General features: G+C 27.7%; 1 protein-coding gene across 2 annotated transcripts in view; it reads right to left on the reverse strand.

Moving 5' to 3' along the window:
* LOC100212864 (phosphatidylinositol 3,4,5-trisphosphate 5-phosphatase 2A) overlaps positions 1–18473 on the reverse strand; it is a 98539-nt gene that overhangs the window by 37946 nt on the left and 42120 nt on the right. For both annotated transcript variants that reach the window (XR_010635888.1, XM_065788427.1), the window contains exon 13: positions 2942–3035. Coding sequence is in view for 1 of the 2 variants with exons in the window: in XM_065788427.1 (XP_065644499.1) it covers positions 2942–3035 (94 nt within the window). In the remaining variant the exon portion in view is untranslated. The remainder of the gene's footprint in view (positions 1–2941; positions 3036–18473) is intronic.

An 18473-nucleotide genomic window follows, 5' to 3' on the forward strand; every position in this document is an offset into this window, starting at 1 on the left:
ATTGTACAATAATATAAATTTTTTTAAATTATGTATAATTTTTTTCCTAAAATAAATATTGAAAATCTTGAAAAGAAATATTGAAAATCTTGAAAACTAAGAAATTCTTTTTGTTTTATGAGAAAATTCTTTTTAGTTTATGCTTTTGTTTAATTCAGTGTTTTAACTTTTTTTAACATTTTAGGATAAACTCGCAACAGCTAAAATGCCGCTCTAAAAATGGTGCCGTTATTGACATAGTTTAAACATAAAAGTTTTTATAATGTAGTTTTATTTTGCAGTTCATCATCCTTTTTTAAATCTGTCTGAGGACAGGATATTACGGAGTTATTTCTTTATTTACATACAATAATATAAACTGTATAAAAATAAAAAACTTTATTTATTATTAAAGAAGTTTATATCTGTTTCGAAAGGTTACAAAAATGCAAAACATGAGTTCGATCCTTATTTATATAAAACTTAATTTAAAATTTAATACCAAAATATTTTTCTTTAATGAATTAAAACGCAATACAATTACTATATAGTAACTGTATTGCGATTTAATTCATTTAAGAAAAATGTTTTGGGGTTAAATTTTAAATTAAGTTAATTTAAGTCCAACAATAATAATAGCTATTATTATTGTTGGGTCTGCGGACTTTCTTAAATTTATTTTGTCAACATTGCGATCGTTAAAAACCGTTTATGGGTTCATTATTTTCCTCATGAAAAAAATATAATACGTTTTAAAACATCTACTTTGTTTTCACAGCAATATTATTATTATGCAAAATACTAATATAATTGCACTCAAAGTTGAAATCAAGTTTGAAATCAAGTGATTAATAAAATTTAATTTGTGCTAACATAAATATTTTAAATGATTCTGGAATTTCTTTAAAATGTAGAAAAAAATAAAATTTGCCAAAAGGCCCATATTTAGATGAAAAAGTGAAAAGCCCATGCGGGAATCCCGCTTAGCCTCTGGGGCCACCACGCCTCTGTCTACTTCTATGTACAATGCCGCACTGTTAAAGTTCGGCTTTTACTACAATCTTTTATACCGCCCTAATTCAGGCTTGGCCAGGAAAACGTGCAATTTCACGTTAAAATATGACCACGAAAATACTATTTGATTTTGAAAACTTGACCATGGGTTTTAAGATGTTTTGAAAATTTGTATACATTATACAAATGTGCTAAAAAATCTTAACTATCAAAAAAACTATAAAAATCCTAAAAGCAAATAAATCTTTATAAAAAAAATAAAAATAAAAATAACTTAACTAAATCTAAAATCAAATTTTATTTTTAGATAAGTTATTTTTAATGTTTTGAAAACTTGTATACATTATACAAACGCGCTAAAAAAACTTAGCTTAACTATCAAATATAGTATAAAAAGTTATTTTTAATAAAAATAAAATTTAAACATAAATAAAATAAATAATAAACCGATATAACAATAAGATTATTTAAATTACTTTGGGAATAAACAACTTTGAATAGTTTATCTATACTAATGTTTTTATAATATAGTAATATCAGGCTTTGTTATGAGATTTTGTTGCGTAACAGAAAAGCGTAACAGAAAAAGTAAATGTAACTTTACTCAATAAAAATATTTGCATAGTTAAAAGTTTTATTACGCCAATTGCGTATTCTAAGTACAGCATTGCTATTAAATTTAATTTGAAACCACATTAAAAATTGTTGTAAGTCATTATCTACATAAAATATCTTTAAATTAAACAATATTATTATATAAAAGATTATAAATAAAATTTAAATGTTAATGAAAAAAAAAATTTCCTTATTTAAAAATCTCAAAAGTAATTAAATTTAAAAATTTAATTACTTTTGACTTTTGTCCAACATTTCTGTATTGTCAGAAAGTTAAAACCATTAATTTAATTACAAATTAATTATTTTTGAAAAAAACTGCAAAAACGCAAATTTAATTGATCAGAATGTTTTTAAAAACATTTTGAATGTTTTTAATAATATAAACAATGTTTTTATTTTTTATTTTTTTTAATAAAATGTTTTTTTTTTAAATTTTCTATCGTAAATCATGCACGGAGTGTTGCTTCATCGACTATCTTGTAGCCTAACTCACAACGGAGTGCTGCTACATCAACTGACAAATAGCCTGACTCGCAACGGAGTGCTGCGACATTGACTGAGGGTTTGGTTGGGGCAGGCAGTCTATCAATTAAAAAAAAAAAATTCCGGTCTTGCATTTTAATTTTTTTTGTGTGTCAACGAAATATGGAAAAACTTTTTGACAATCAGTTAGGAAAAGCCATCTAATGGTATCAGAGACAAGCATTAAAGCTAATAAAAATAACAATATTGGCAGATTTTTGTCAAGATGGTCAGCAATAACATCAAAAAGAACGCAGCCTAGAAAATCGGGAAGAAAAAACCCAGATAAAGAACAAAGAAAAAGATAATTGAGTGAAATGGTTCCAATACAAGCACATAAATAAATTTTATAGATTTCAAACCTGATTTCATGGTAATTGGATGAATTAATAAATAAGAATATGTTGCGTCTAAGTATGTGACTATTGGAGTCTTTGAATCAGAGGATAAAAGCCATCAATACTGAGATCCAAAAATGAAATATTTAAATTAGTTTCACAAAGAACAATTAAGACTTGTGAATATTACATAAGGTAAGATTTATTAGATAAAAAATTACTTTAAAGACTACAAACATTTGCTTCATACTACAAACACACTTTAATAAAAGAATTATGTTAAGAATACAAACACACTTTAATGTAAGACTTTTTATGTTAAGATTGAATAACTCATGTTAATTTATGTCAGTTAAGATTAAGGTTTACAACAAAAGTAAAGTTATTTTTTTAAGATTTAAAACAAAAGTGAAGTTATTGATAAATATAAAAGTGAAACCTTACTTTAAAATACAATGTATATAGATTACCCATATTCCAAGTTCCTACAAAAATAGAGAGCTTTGCAACATTTGAATGTGATTTCTTCATTTGAAGAACTGCTTGACAAAATGTTTCTCGAGCCTAAATTTAAATTAGTTTGAACTATTTATAAAAATATTTAAAAACATAGTTACATGTTACATAGATCATAATTTAGCCTGCAAAAAAAGTCTGCCCCAAAAAAGGTTACATTATTACACACAGAAACTTATATTTAAAACATTTAAACAATATATAATAATAGTAACTCCTGTGTTGGAGCCACCTGATTGTTGGAATCAAAAATTTTGGAATCCAATGGTGGTTGTTATTTTATGAACATTGTCATCTCAATAAAGCATATCTAAAGCAACAAAATAGACACACTCCATGCACAACATAAAGGGACACTCAATACACAACATAAAGGGACACTCCATACACAACATAAAGGGACAACATAATACACAACATAAAGGGACACTCCATACACAACATAAAGGGACACGCAGCAATAAATCATTTTTTCAATATAAATACCTTTTGTTTACTGACAATAAAACATCATTATTAACATTTGCTATTAATTAAAATCTTTTTCAAGGTTAATTTACATGATGCAATAACTCAATGATTTCATTTGCCCACTTTTAAAGTTTAAACTTTTATTACTCAATTCAAAACAATGAGAGCAGTGTAAATAAAATTAGAAATAAATCTACTTTAAGTCAACATGATTTTCTGCAAATATAACTTATTGTAAAGTACAGACCAACTTATTTTAAAAGCATGATATATATAAAAAAATTATGTTTTATTATTATTAATTGACTTCATAATGATTAAAATATGCATATAACAGCATGTAATCAACATGTGGGTTGCTACTCTTTAGTTTCAAATTTGAATTTGAACCTTTGTTTTACGAATGTGAAATTATAATAAAATTTATACCAATGTTATACTGTATAAAACTTTTAAAACAAATCTCTTTTAAAGCTTTTTATTAATCTTTATAAATTAACAATGACAGTGTTACTGTTTTCATCATTTAATAAGTTATGCTACCTAATTAATAATAACAAGCTTAATAGCTTTTATGTCCACTCAATGATTTTGACACATTGAGCCATTAAACTCAGGTTAATGGCAAGAAATAGTCTCTCAGTACTTTCTTTATAAGAAAGAATAAGAAATTTATGTAATAAAAATATAAAATAACATGTCATTTAAAAATTTGATTTGTATAGCATTACATAAAAAGGTAAAATTAAAAAAAAAATTTCACAATTATAAGGGTTTTTTTGCTTCAACTGTTATATTTTGTATTAAAAAAAGCAGCAAGATTACAAAAAAATTAAGTTTATTGACAGGGGGTAGATTTGAACCCATGAAACTGTTAAAATGTTGACACTGAGGATAGCGCACTTAACAACCGAGCTATCAAAGACTTAATGAAAAACAAACCATTTTCTTAACTTTTTATACCTATTGCAATTAATCAACACTTTTCAAACTCTAAATAACACGTGATAACCAAAAATCTGGACAAAATTAGAAATGGTATAACTTTTTAACGGAGTCATCTTTTTTAACAATTTAAAAAGTGTGATAACAAAAAACATCTAAACAATAAAAATAGATTTATAAGTTTTTCATGCCATGACGACAAACAGTATCTACTCTTGCAAATGTGGCGGCAGCAAGCCAATGTACATGTTCTATGTCGATTCTTTTATTTGAAAACTCTGTCCGCTTTTTAAGTTTGCCTTGGTTTTCAGCTTGCCAGTTTTTGTTGTACACTAATCTCTTAAGTTCAGACCAAAAATCTGAAATAATTCTGGCACATTAGCAGGATTATGCTCTTTTGGTACAAATTCAATATTTTTTGCTTTAAGATAACTTTGTACTTTACATGAATAATGCGATGAAGCTAGATCAGGCCATAAAACAATATTGTCATTTTTATGATGTTATTTTTCAATGAATTTCCCTAATCTAACAAGAAATTTTGAAATATACACATCTTCATTGACTGCTTGGCCTGACGGAGCAACGTACAGCTGAGAGATTCCCTTTGTAGAGAATGCAATTCAAACAAGTAATTTTGGCTCAAATTTTTCTTTTCTTTTTAACCTTACATCATTTGATGCTGCATTTATGTCAGAAGAGTAAAACCCAGCATTTCCAAAAATATTAGTGTTGCTCAAATAAAAATACGATAATAAATAAAGTCAAAATATCAATAATAACAATTTTTTTCCAAAAAATCAAAACCAACCTGCAGCACTTTGAATGAACAGCTACTTTTTGACCCGGTGTTCTTTTTGGTGTTTACGATAACAAATGCTAGTTTTTTGGTGAATAATTTTGCATATGCACGGTTGTGATACATGAAATCATATTGCAAGACCACGCTGTGAAATACCATCCTTTTGATCAACCGATTTTTTAAGGTGCTTTATCTCTTTTGCAGGCATCATTATTGCTTTGCGACCACTTCCAACTTTTCTTTCTGGTCCTATATTGTTCCCCTTTCTTTTAAGTATATTATAAATAGGAGGAGGCTGAATAAGTACGAATTTCAATACTGCGAATCTGCATAAGTGCGAAGCAGTTGCAAAGACTGGCATAAGTGCGAACTGGCACAAGCGCGAACTGGCATAAGTGCGCCGAAAGAATTTGCAAACATTGGCATAAGTGCGAACTGGCATAAGTGCAAACTGGCATATGTGCGAATCAATTGCAAAAACTGGCATAAGTGCAAACTGGCATAAGTGCAAACTGGCACAAGTGCGAACTGGCATAAGTACGCCGAAAGAATTTGCAAACATTGGCATAAGTGCGAACTGGCATAAGTGCAAACTGGCATATGTGCGAATCAATTGCAAAAACTGGCATAAGTGCGAACTGTCACAAGCGCGAACTGGCATAAGTGCGCCGAAAGAATTTGCAAACATTGGCATAAGTGCGAATTGGCATAAGTGCGAACTTGCCAATTCGCCACTTATGCCAATTTGCACTTATGCCAGTTCTCGCTTGTGCCAGTTTTTGCAATTGTTTCGCACTTATGCCAGTTCGCACTTATGCCAATGTTTGCAAATTCTTTTGGCGCACTTATGCCAGTTCGCGCTTGTGCTAGTTTGCACTTATGCCAGTTTTTGCAAGTGATTCGCACTTGTGCCAGTTCGCGTTTGTGCCAGTTCGCACTTATGCCAGTTCGCACTTATGCCAGTCGCACTTATGCAGATTCGCAGTTATGAAATTCGCACTTATTCAGTCGCCCCATAAATAGTAGATTTTGGTATGTTCTCCATTTGAAAATGATTTACAATAAAGTTTTTGTTGTCATTCGGATGCAAATCCAAAAATGCATACACTTGTTTTCTAGGGAAGTCTTGGTTATAACTTAAAGTTAGTAACTTAAAGTTAGTAAATATCTGTAACTGTTAACGCCATTAGATAAGTTAGCATGTCAAAGCCTTCCCAGGAAACGCTTCCGTTTTTTTGCTTGTATTTCCACGCATGAGTATTTTATTTTAGACAACTTGGTCATGGCGGTTTGCAAGTTTTACACTAAGTGTTGCTAGAAAAAGTTTCAAGTGTACTGTTTTTATTTTTGTTTTGTTAGAAGTTGTTGTTATTTTTAGCAACAACTTCTAACATTTATTTGTCCCTATAAGAAAATGTCTAATGCATGCATATACTTTTATGTATAACTGTTTGTATTATATAAATATATTTATTTTTTCCTAAGTATTCGCACATTTAGCTTATTTGGATAAGGATTAACTTCTTACAAGGGATGTCCGTGGTTCAATTCCAACAACAATTCGATTTTTTTTTGTTTTTCTTTTAAATACCGCTGGTCATGTTTGTTTTGTAACCTTTAATCTTTTTTAATTTGTATATAAAAAACCTTTTTGTTATATGTTTTTGAATGACAGACATATCATCACATTCAGATTTCTTATATTATTTAGGCCTTTCAGTGTATTTTCTAAGTAAGGTGCACACACATATATACATAGTTTTTAAACTTCAATTAGGCCATGCTGTTTATTCATTTTTCAAACAGCCTTAAATGTTTCATATTACCTTTCCTTTCCTGTACGCTTTTTATCCCCAATCTTTTAGTGGAGACGTGTTTCTTTTTAACATTTGGCTCTGTGCGTGTATAAAAAAACAAAAAAATTTAAAAAGAAGGTGGGTTTCGAACCACGCACACTCCGTTTATGAAGTAAATGCCTTATCCAAATAAGCTAAACATGATTATACAAGCGATTTAATAAATATAACTATATAATGCAAAAAGTATATGTATACATTACACTGAAGTTATCATATTGGAATAATATATAGTTGTTACATTAAAATTATACAAATATATATTTCACAAACAAATTGCAATTTATAATTTTGCTCTCCTTTTAAAAAAAAAATAATAAAGTATAGGAAAATCATTACTTTTAATGTAGACTTAAAACCGCTCTTTTTTCCTTTGCTTGATCCAATTTTTTCGCTGAAAATAACAACCACTCCACAGTGGGCCAGAATTCACTGGACAAAATTCGTAACTAATTTAATATTAGGGCTACATTGACTAAAATTAGGATGAGTAATAATATGATGTCTGCGCTTCTTATGAAGGTGCTTTTTTTTTTGATTCGTTGCTATGGATACCAAATTTCGCATAGCAAAAATCTAGTTTTGGTATTTGCAGTTATTTTTACGAGTGTTATGTTTACCAAATTTTACATAAGTACCAATATGAGGTCGCCCTTTTTAAAAAAGTGAATATATTTTTTATTTAGTTGCTATGGATACCTAATTTTACTTTGCAACAACTTTTATTAGTTGCATATGTTTTTATTTGTGCTATGTACACTATTTAGTGTGTGTTTTATTATGAGATCTTCGCTCATAAAAGCAAAACTTATTTAAGTTTAAAATGATTAACTAGTGTTATTACAAGTGCTATTGCATGTTGCTAGATAAATTTGTTTTCCTGTAAAAAAAAAAGTATATTCTAACTTAATTAATTAGTTTTTCTAATTAGCAGATTTTACCAGCGTCTAGAGAATTTGTATGGTTATATTGTACCCATGCATTCACAATCACCAAAAGTCTTTGACAATGTATGCTGCAAGTAGTACAAATTTAGCAAACAATAACTCACAAGAATTTGAATTAAAATCATTTTCAAACCAAGCTGATATCTTTCTAATAAACTTTGCACTGGTTAGTTTACTTTGAATCCATCTCTGACCATAATCAAAATGAATAAACGAAAGTGACTCTGAAACTTTTTGCTTTGAAACTCCAAATCTTGTTCTTTAATAAAGTCGTATACTGTCGTATACAGTATACAAGTATACTGTCTTCTTTTTCATGTATTCACAGACTGTTGAGTCAAATAAATTAGTGAATTTTGTTCCTGTTTCTCTCTCTCTCTCTCTCTCTCTCTCTCTCTATATATATATATATATATATATATATATATATATATATATATATTTTTATATATATATATATATATATATATATATATAGAGAGAGAGAGAGAGAGAGAGAGAGAGAGAGAGAGAGAGAGAGATCTATAATTTGTTGTCTTTGGGAAGAACGGAAGGAAAAAAGTGATTCTTACGCCAACACATACGTCACTTTTAATTACTTTGACTTTCGTCCAACATTTGCGTGTTGTCAGAAAGTAAAAACCATTAATTTAATTACAAATTAATCGTTTTTTAAAAAAGCCGCAAAAACGCAAATTTAATTGACAAGAATGTTTTTTAAAACATTCTGAATGTTTTTAACAATATAAACAATGTTTATATTTTTATTTTTTTTATTAAAATGTTTTTATTTTTGTTTTTTTTAATAAAACGTTTTTATTTTTATTTTTTTTACTGTAAATCATGCACAGAGTGCTGCTACATCGACTATCTTATAGCCTGACTGTTGTATATATATATATATATATATATATATATATATATATATATATATATATATATATATATATATATATATATATATATATATATATATATATATATATATATATATATATATATATATATATATATATACAACCCTCGGAATTAGGAAAAATGAGGTTGGCATAATTTGCCGACCTCCATCTTTTAGAGGTCGGCATCAGGTCGGCAAAAATTATCTGATACAAAGGTCTAACCATAAAACATAGAAACAAGGTCGGCAATTTTTGGCTGACCTCAAACACTTTCAGGTCAGCAGTTAGGTCGGCATTGCTGAATGCAGACCCTAATTCCGAGGGTTATATATATATATATATATATATATATATATATATATATATATATATATATATATATATATATATATATATATATATATATATATATATATATATATATGTTTATATATATATATGTGTGTGTATATTATTGTTCAGCAATACGTTTAGTATGAGTAAGACCGTATTATATGTTTTCCGCGTTTTTTAAAATTTTGTGCAAATAAAAATTTTTGAGCGCAATTACAGGTTTTTTGTTAGGTAAAAGAGTTCAAACTTAAAAGAAAACCAGTGACGCCTAGTGGCAGCTAGATTTATGAAATTTTTAAAACATCTCAGATGTTTTAAAAGCTTTAAAACATCTGAGTATAAAAGCAAGGTGTAGCAATAAAAAAATATATTGTCAATTAAAAGCAAAACTTAAACATTAAAATATAACAAACTGAGCATATTTAAAATTGCTATAAATATGTTAATTACTTACCAATTTTAGTCTAACAACTTTTAAAATCCAGATAATATATAGAGTTATAATATAATATTTTAAAAAGCGCAATATTTTATCTAAATGTTATTTAATTTCATCGATTTTTTAAACAACATTTTTATTTTTATTTATTCTTATTTATTTCTATTTAAATTTATTTTAATTTCCTATTTAGTCGTGCTTTTTTTGTTTTTGAAACTTAGTTTTTTCTGCAATGATTAATAAAATAAAACTAGCAAACGGTTATGATTAAGTTTTCTAAAATAAAATACTCACGCATGGTCATACAAGATGAAAATCCGCACTCATTTCCTGGGAATGCTTAATATATGTAGAATTTAGAAAGAAAAAAAAAAAATACGCAAGTAAAAAATTTTACATAAATTTAAAAGAATATTTAAATTATCTTTTGATGTCGTCAAGGAGATGTTTATTCAGAAGAAATAAAGTCATAAGTAAAAGCATTTAACCACAATTGTAAACTAATAGATTTTTTGTTAGAGAAACAGTAGCTTAATAATTTTTTTTGTTGTTGTTAAAAATTAGTTTAAAAATATATAGTGTTTTAAGTTTTATCTTAAGGAATTAAATATATAAATTCCTTTTAAATATAAAAATTATTTTTTGTCATAATAGTTTAAAAAATTCACGATTTATTTTGATGTAAATATTTTATTAATAAGATATTTTGTTTATTATTAATTCAATAATGTAAAGTTTTAATGACGTTCATTTAATTTATGAAAATAAATTATGATCACGAATATGTTATTGGTAACTGATAAATAATTTTAAAAAACTATTATTTAAAAGCGTTATTTTAAGAGTTCACAAAATAATTAAGAAAAAATTTATAACCAGTTAATAAAATAACCAAAAACCAACTGTAAAATTATAAGAAAATGAACAAACTATTTTACGTTTTATGAAAAAATATTTTTTTCAAAATAAAATTTAGTTCATATTTGAAAAAAAAAATAAAAATGATTTTTCAAATAGGAACTTAGATTTTATTTGTAACTTTTGTTATGGTGAGAAAAAAACTGTTTGTATAATTTTTACCGCGCTAATAAATTAAATTTAATTACAATGCGGTACTTGAAAAGACGCTAGTGACGCAATATAACTTCTAACAATTTAAAATATATTTGCTGAGTTGAGTTACTTAGAAATGCGTTATGCATTTTCGTTACACAGCAAAATGTCAAGGCCTGTGATTATAAGTCAATTGGTAACATTTATTTTCAAATACGGTTGCTCTGGGAAGCCATATTGCACAACAACTCTACCTTAATTATGTAAACAACATACCTTAAATGTATAGTTGTTGTGCAATATGGCTGGTGTCCTCAAATTACTAAGGATAAGATCAGATGAACACATCAGTCTCCTTAGCAAGTCTTCATTTGAACAAGAACATTTTCTTGAAAAGGACTCCTGCAAGAAGCACCTAACAAGAACTTCTTGAAGTTCTTGTTACGTGCTTCTTGTGCCTCCTCACTGAGCATGCCGATTGGCAAAGCCATCTAATCTACAACTTACCACCCAAGAATAAGAATTCGATGCAGGCTCACATATCATTCAGCTGTTTAAATGCAGGTCTCTAAACTGAAATGAATCAATATCATATCCTGATGATAATGTACACAAAATAACATGCAACATCTTAATGATATTGACATCTAGTTGGAGAATTTCAGCAGTCTTTTCTGCATTTTGAAAGAACTGACTATCAGTATTGCCATTGTTTGAAGATCCTGAACCACAAGACCTAGGAAAATCAATTAAAAGCCCAACTTCATCGCTAAATTTCTTTTAAATCAATGTCTTAAACTATTTTTTTTTTCTGACAGTTCTTGTGTAGTTTATTGTTAATTTGTAGCTTATTTTGAGAAAGCATTCCATAGTTCTGATCCAAGCACGGAGAGTTGAGAGCCCATAATTGAGTTCAGTTTTAATAATTAGGAAATTTTTTGCAGTATAAGTCGTTCATTTTTGTTGGATTGCAACCCTAATTGAGCAGCATTGTGATGATTTTGTTGCTGAGGTTTTCTAATTCAAAAATTTTTTTAAATAAATCTTGTTAAAGCTGATTTATTATAAAACTGTTTTATCTTTTAAAAACTTTTAAAAAGTAGAAAATATGCAGTGTTTTTCTATATATATAGATATAACTTTTTTTTTTTTTTTTTTTTTTTGGGGGGGGGGGGGGGTTTATTTGAAATAATTTGAAAAATATTCGAAATTTATATAAAATAAAATTTTATTTAACCTGCCTAATGCTTCATTTTTAGTAGATATCTGTTTGCTAAAATTTATGCTTAAACTTAACAATCAGCAAAACTGATACTAAAACAGTTGAAAATATTTTATCCAAATGGATATTTGTGGCCATTGTGCAAACTGCTGCTTATTAGCAGGTTAAGTATTGGTTCTCATTTTATTTTGAAAGTCTTTTTAAATTAAGAAACCACAATCAAAATTTAATGAATGTTATAATTATTTTGAGCAAAAAGTTGAACTAACGCATAGCAAACACTTTTTGTTTAGTCAAAAGCTTATTTAACATGTGTATATAACTTATATATTGAATAAATATATAGTAGACAGACCAATCATTTAAGAAACACAACAACTAAGAAAACTTAATCCTCCATTATAGATTTATAAGTTTGCATTTTTTTCTAAGAGTGCTAAACCAATCCAAGCAAGTAATGCTACTCAATAACATGTGACAAAGACAATTTAAAAGCGTGTGCTAATTCATCACATAAAATATTAACACGCGTACAGGCTTGGACAGGAATGGCATGCGATTAAGCACTATTGCCGAATACGATAATAATTTTTTTTTTTCGACAACTTGACTACGACTGTTAAGATGTTTTGATGATTTAAACATTTCAGAAATGCGCAGAAAAAAAACCCTAAACTTAAACTAGGAATAAAATAAAAAATAAAAAATACTAAAGAAAAAAGAAAACAATTCCTAACAAAAAAAAGAAAATATATAATCACTAAAATAAAACTAAAAAAACTACAACTCGAAGGAAAAATTACTTTATGTTACGTTTTTAATTGCATTCGAAATGAATTACTTTAAAACGGGTAGTAGTAACAATATCGAAAACAGCCAAACTGATTCATCTCAACAAAGGACTTTCTGGAATAACATCGAAATAGAGAATAACATTGAAATTTTAAAAAAAGGAATTTTAAAAAAAGGAATAATCTCGAAATTGTGAAAAAAGGAATAATATCGAAAAGGGACTTTTCAGAATAATATCGAAAAAAAGAATACATTGAAATTGTTAAAAAAGAAATAGTATCAGAAATCAGAAAAGCAGAATAATCTCAAAATAGCTCAAAAGAGAATAATATCGAAAAGGGACTTACTGGAATAACATCGAAATTGTGAGAAAAGGAATAATATCGAAAATTCAAAAAACGGATGTAAATCGAAGTTGTGAAAAAAGGAATTATATTAAAAAGGGACTTTCCGGAATAATATCAAAATTGTGAAAAAAGGAATAAAATCAAAAAAAGACTTTCCAGAATAATATCGAAAATGTGAAACAAGGAATAGGCTCGAAAATTCCAAAAGCAGAATAAATAGAAGGCCAGTATTTTGCGGTTTTGAACTAAAGTGTAGTAATTATACTGTATAATTGTATAATTTATACATTATAAACTAAAAGTTCTATCAGTAGAACAAAAAAATATTGAATGTTATGTTGTTACCTATTTATAAAACGATTTAAAACAAGATGTTTTGATTTTATTTACATTTAATGTCAACAAGCCATAAAAAAGTTACAAAATATTTAGTCGAAATCAATAAAGACTTATGAACCATAACAAGTTTAAAGGATAAAGTTATTTGTAAACATGCAAAACTATATGCCAACTAAGTCATCTGTTATATGTGCAAAAAAATTTCAAGAAAAAAAATCCTTTAAAACAAGGAGAGCAGAATAAAAGATCCTGCTTAATAAAACAACTAAAAAAGCTAATTACAAAATCCTGATTAATAAAACAAGAAAAGCATGCTAAAAGATCCTTTTTAATAAAAGATTATAAACAGTACCTACTCTACCTCCAAATACCATGGAAAAATTACTATTACATGTAGTCATCTAATTATTTTGTTCCATAATGTTTAACATTGTAAATACTAAAAAAATATTGTGCACACAGTTTTAAATACATTGCTGGGATGGTATGTAGCTACCAAATGTTAAAAATTAATTATCATATTGTATTTTACAAGATGTTATTTAATAAAATTTCCATACAAGAAGTTATTAAGTTTATTATACAAGTTGCTGAGAGCTTAAATAAAAATATTTTACAAGTTGTCTGTTATCTTTACATAAAGTTTTGTAATAGTTATAAAAATGCCCTACATATTTATGTTGGAACACTTTCCTACTTACTTACAAAATCATGCAGAATATGTTTGGTTTGGTTTTTGAAGAACTTAAAAAAAAATAAAGAAGAAATTAGAAAACACTGATAGATATGCTATATTTTAGTGTTATACTTCCATGCAATTATTCAAAGCATACATTATATCACCATTAAAAATTATTTGGAAAGATTTTCCATTGCTTTCTTTATTGAAAACAATTTTTACTCAATATTGGCCTAAAATGTTGCAAGATAACTGTTTAATATTTGATGTATGTATTTACAGAAATAACTTTAAACTAATAAAAACTTAAGTCTAAACTTCTCAAAAATGGTATACAATAAAAAATGGTATACAAAAATTGTTAAGAACATTCATTAAATTATAGGAACATTCCGTATATAATACAAACTGCTTCAGTTTTAAAAATTGATAGTAATTGATTGAGAAATGAAACCATTGAAACTGTGACTATTTTTTAAACAGTGCTTTTGGTGTGCAAACTTCTATATTATATTAATAAGTTCTCTAACGACATTTGGGAATATTGAGTTTCTTAAAAGTTTCTTTAATTTCAAGTTTTAAATCAAATTGAACTTCATTGCACGTGCAAATTCAACTGTTTATTGTGTGTGCAAATTAAACTGTTCATTTAAACTGCTGTTCTCCATTGTAGATAATGCTAACTTTATGTAAAGTTGATGTGATATTTAGGTGAAAAGTTAGGAAATATTTATTGAAAACTTAAATAAGCTTCTTATTGAATAGTGACTTAGTATTAAAAGTTTCTTAAGATATTCTCCTAGTACTAGTTTTTTATAAAAATAAAACAAAAGTATGATCAGAAAATCATATTTTCGATGTTAATCATTAAAATGAGTTTTAGATTTAATTCCTTTTTTATTGTTTCCAACATTATTCAAAAAACCACATTTTCGATGTTAATCATTAAAATGAGTTTTCGATCTTATTCTGTTTTTATTTTTTTCGATAATGTTCCACATTTGTGAATTTCTATATAAAAACTTTTTAATATTAATATGAAAATCACATTTTCGATGTTAATCATTAAAATGAGTTTTCAATTTTATTTCATTTTTACTGATTTTGATATTGTTCCGCATTTGTGAATTTCGATAATAATCTTTTCGATATTAATCTGAAAATCACATTTTCGATCTTAATCATTAAAATGGGTTTCAGTCAGTTATTTTTCAATATTAATCATTTTTTCGATCAATTATTTTTTGATACTATTCCGCTTCCCTTTAAAACTTTAAATCTTTTGAAACTTTTCATAACAAGTTACGCAAAACGGTTTTACATTAAATAACAAATTAGTTTTAATCAATATTTAAAAATGAACAAACTTCATTTAAATTATTAAAAAATTATAGATATTTAAATAAAATATCTATAATTAATGAAAGATTTTAAAATATTTTAATATAATAAAAGATTTTTAAAAAAAGTAGAGCAAAAACATAACAAAATACTTAAAAAATTTTACATTAATCAACAAAATACATGCTTATATAAGTAAATAAGGTTATTTTAATTCTGGTATAATTTATATAAAATCTTCCTACACTCGTTTTGAGTAATTAGTCACAAAAAGTTTTGAACTCATTCATAATTTACAGTAACATAAAAAAAAGTGTTTCAAAAAATAATTGCTTAAGAGATTTTTAGAAAGACATTAAAAAATAGTTTCAAACATTTAAAGTTACTAAAAAAACACATGCCTACATAAAAAAATTTATGCTTAACATTTTTTTTTTAAATTACACAAAAAGCGTTCATTTTAAACAATTGTTATAATATACTTTTTTTCATTCATTTAAAGCCTTAGCGTGAAATAAAATCTTTACAAAAGATCAACGATTAAAAATTATTCATAATGTAACAATTTTTTTTATTGTTAAAAATGTTAAAACATTAAAACAGTGGTTGCCAAATTGTAATAAAAAAAAATTACAAGTGTGCTCAGTTACAGAGTGCGATTCCTGTCCAAACCTGGCATCATGTAAAAATAAACTGTATAATACAATCATACCTTACTGCAAAGCAATGAGCCAATGAAAAACTATAATATGTTTATTAAAGATGGTTCCTTACTTAAAGAAAAAATGATCTTTTGGAAGGTTGTAAAAAGATCTAAAGAACTATTGCTTCGCAAAATTTTTTTCTATTACTCTAAAAAAAGACTCTAAAAAACTTTTAAGACAGTGCTGGGTTTTGCAGAGTAGACTTTTTTAAGAAAAGACACATAACTCAGCTTGGCCAGGAAGGCGTGCGATTTCAAGTCTTTATATGACCACGCAAATAATATTTAGTTTTATTGATTTAACCACGGTTTTAAACAAATGCGCTGAAATAATTACTTTGAAAATAAATAATTTCGACACGTTTATCTTTACTAATGTTTTTTTATTAGCAAAACGCTTTTAAATAAAGTAGCTAATGATTTTAATAAAACTATCATTGAAAGCTGTATAATATTTTTTATTTTAAACATCTTTGCTTCCAACAAGGCAGCAAGCAGCCACTAATAAAAGTTGGAAGTTACTAAAAGAGAAAAGATGAAGATTGTAGAGCAAGATAACGATGCAAATTATATGAATCAGGAAAGCAAGATGAAGGAAGTGAATTCCAAAGAGCTGATGTTCGAGGAAAAAAACTAGACGAATAAGCGTTTTTGGAGCACTTAAAAACAGTCACAGAAAAAGGATGACACTTAATTGAATGACGAATAACACGAGAATGAATTTTAGTAAATGGCACAAGAGACGCTAGCTCTTTAGAGCAGTGCCCATTATAGTATTTGTAGAAAAGAGAAAGAGAAGCAACATTACGACGATGTGACAATGGTTGGAGGTTGGCTGCAAGAGCAGGTCCAACTATGTTTACAATGCGTTTTTGCACCTTGTCTAAAAGAGAAAGAGCATCATTAGAAGATCTGCCCCAGATATGGCAACAGTATTCCATACAAGGCCGGATTAGAGATTTATAGAGATAGAGCATAGAATTCGAAGTAAGAAAGTGACGAGCTCGATAAAGAGATGCAACCTTAGCAGATGCTAATTTTGCAACTGATTTGATATATGGTTTCCAAGAAAGATTGGTAGTAAGAGTTAATCCTAGAAGATGAAGAGTAGATGACTCATCGAGTACATCACCGTTCATAAATATAGGAAGATCTCAATTATTGTGATAATGATTGGCTGAAAAAAATTAAGTTTTATCTGTATTGAAGTTCACCAGCCACTGAGAGCTCCATTCAGTAGCAGAAGTGAGATTCTTTTCAAGCTCAAATGCCCCCTCCAAGCAATCAGAGGGTGTTGGTTTCTTATCACAACAAGAATAAATGGTAGTATCATCAACAAACAATGCCACCTAAGATGTGAGAATATCTGGAAGATCGTTAATGTAAATTTAAAAGAGTATAGGGCCAAGGATAGAACCTTGAGGAACCCCTGAAGTTACAGAATAAGAAGAAGAGTGCTGTCCATCGAGGACAACTGTTATACTACATTGGAAAGCAAGGATTCAATAATCTTAAAGATGTTGCCAGATGCACCATAAGAAGAAAGCTTATGGAGAGAAAGCTAATGCACGATAAAACCTATCAGTTATTACTGTTAGCAAATCAGCTGTAGAACGAGAAGATCGAAATCTATATTGATGGTCAGAAAGTAAGTTAATAGATTCAAGATAAGAAATTAAGTGTTTGTTAATTAAAGATTCAAAAACCTTGCTTATGATAGGAAGAAGACTTATGGGACGGTAGTTAGACGAATCAGATCACTCTCCAGAATTTTTGAAGATAGGAATAACAGATGCCGCTTTCCAGCAGGCTGGAAAACAAGACTCTGATAAGCACTTGTTGAAGAGTTTTGTAAGTATAGATGACTCCGGAGAACACTTCTGCAAGACAACAGGTATGTTGTCTGGGCCACAAGCTGTAGAAAAGTCTAGGCAGGAAATCACTTTAGATACAGAAGCTGGAGTGATATGAATATCAAGCAATGGATCAACCTGTTTGTTGGCAATATCAAGTAGAACGCAACTAGTGGAATCAAGAGATAATATTGATGAAAAGTTTTTAGCAAACAATTCAGCTTTGTCTTTAGGTGAGGTGACAAAGTCTGAACTAAACAAGAGAGGTGGAATTAAAGATTTGCCCTTATTATTGATATTATTAAAGATTCTTCAGAAGTCACGAGAGCCTAATTTTTGAGATGAGGTACGAGATTTCATGACCTGAGAATAGCGGATTTTGGCGTTAGACAAAACCTTTTTACAATTGTTTCTAGCAGTAACCTTTTTACAATTGTTTCTAGCAGTAGCATTTATATTATTTAA

The sequence above is a fragment of the Hydra vulgaris genome, chromosome 01, assembly GCF_038396675.1.
Source record: "Hydra vulgaris chromosome 01, alternate assembly HydraT2T_AEP".
Classification (NCBI taxonomy): Eukaryota; Metazoa; Cnidaria; class Hydrozoa; order Anthoathecata; family Hydridae; genus Hydra; species Hydra vulgaris.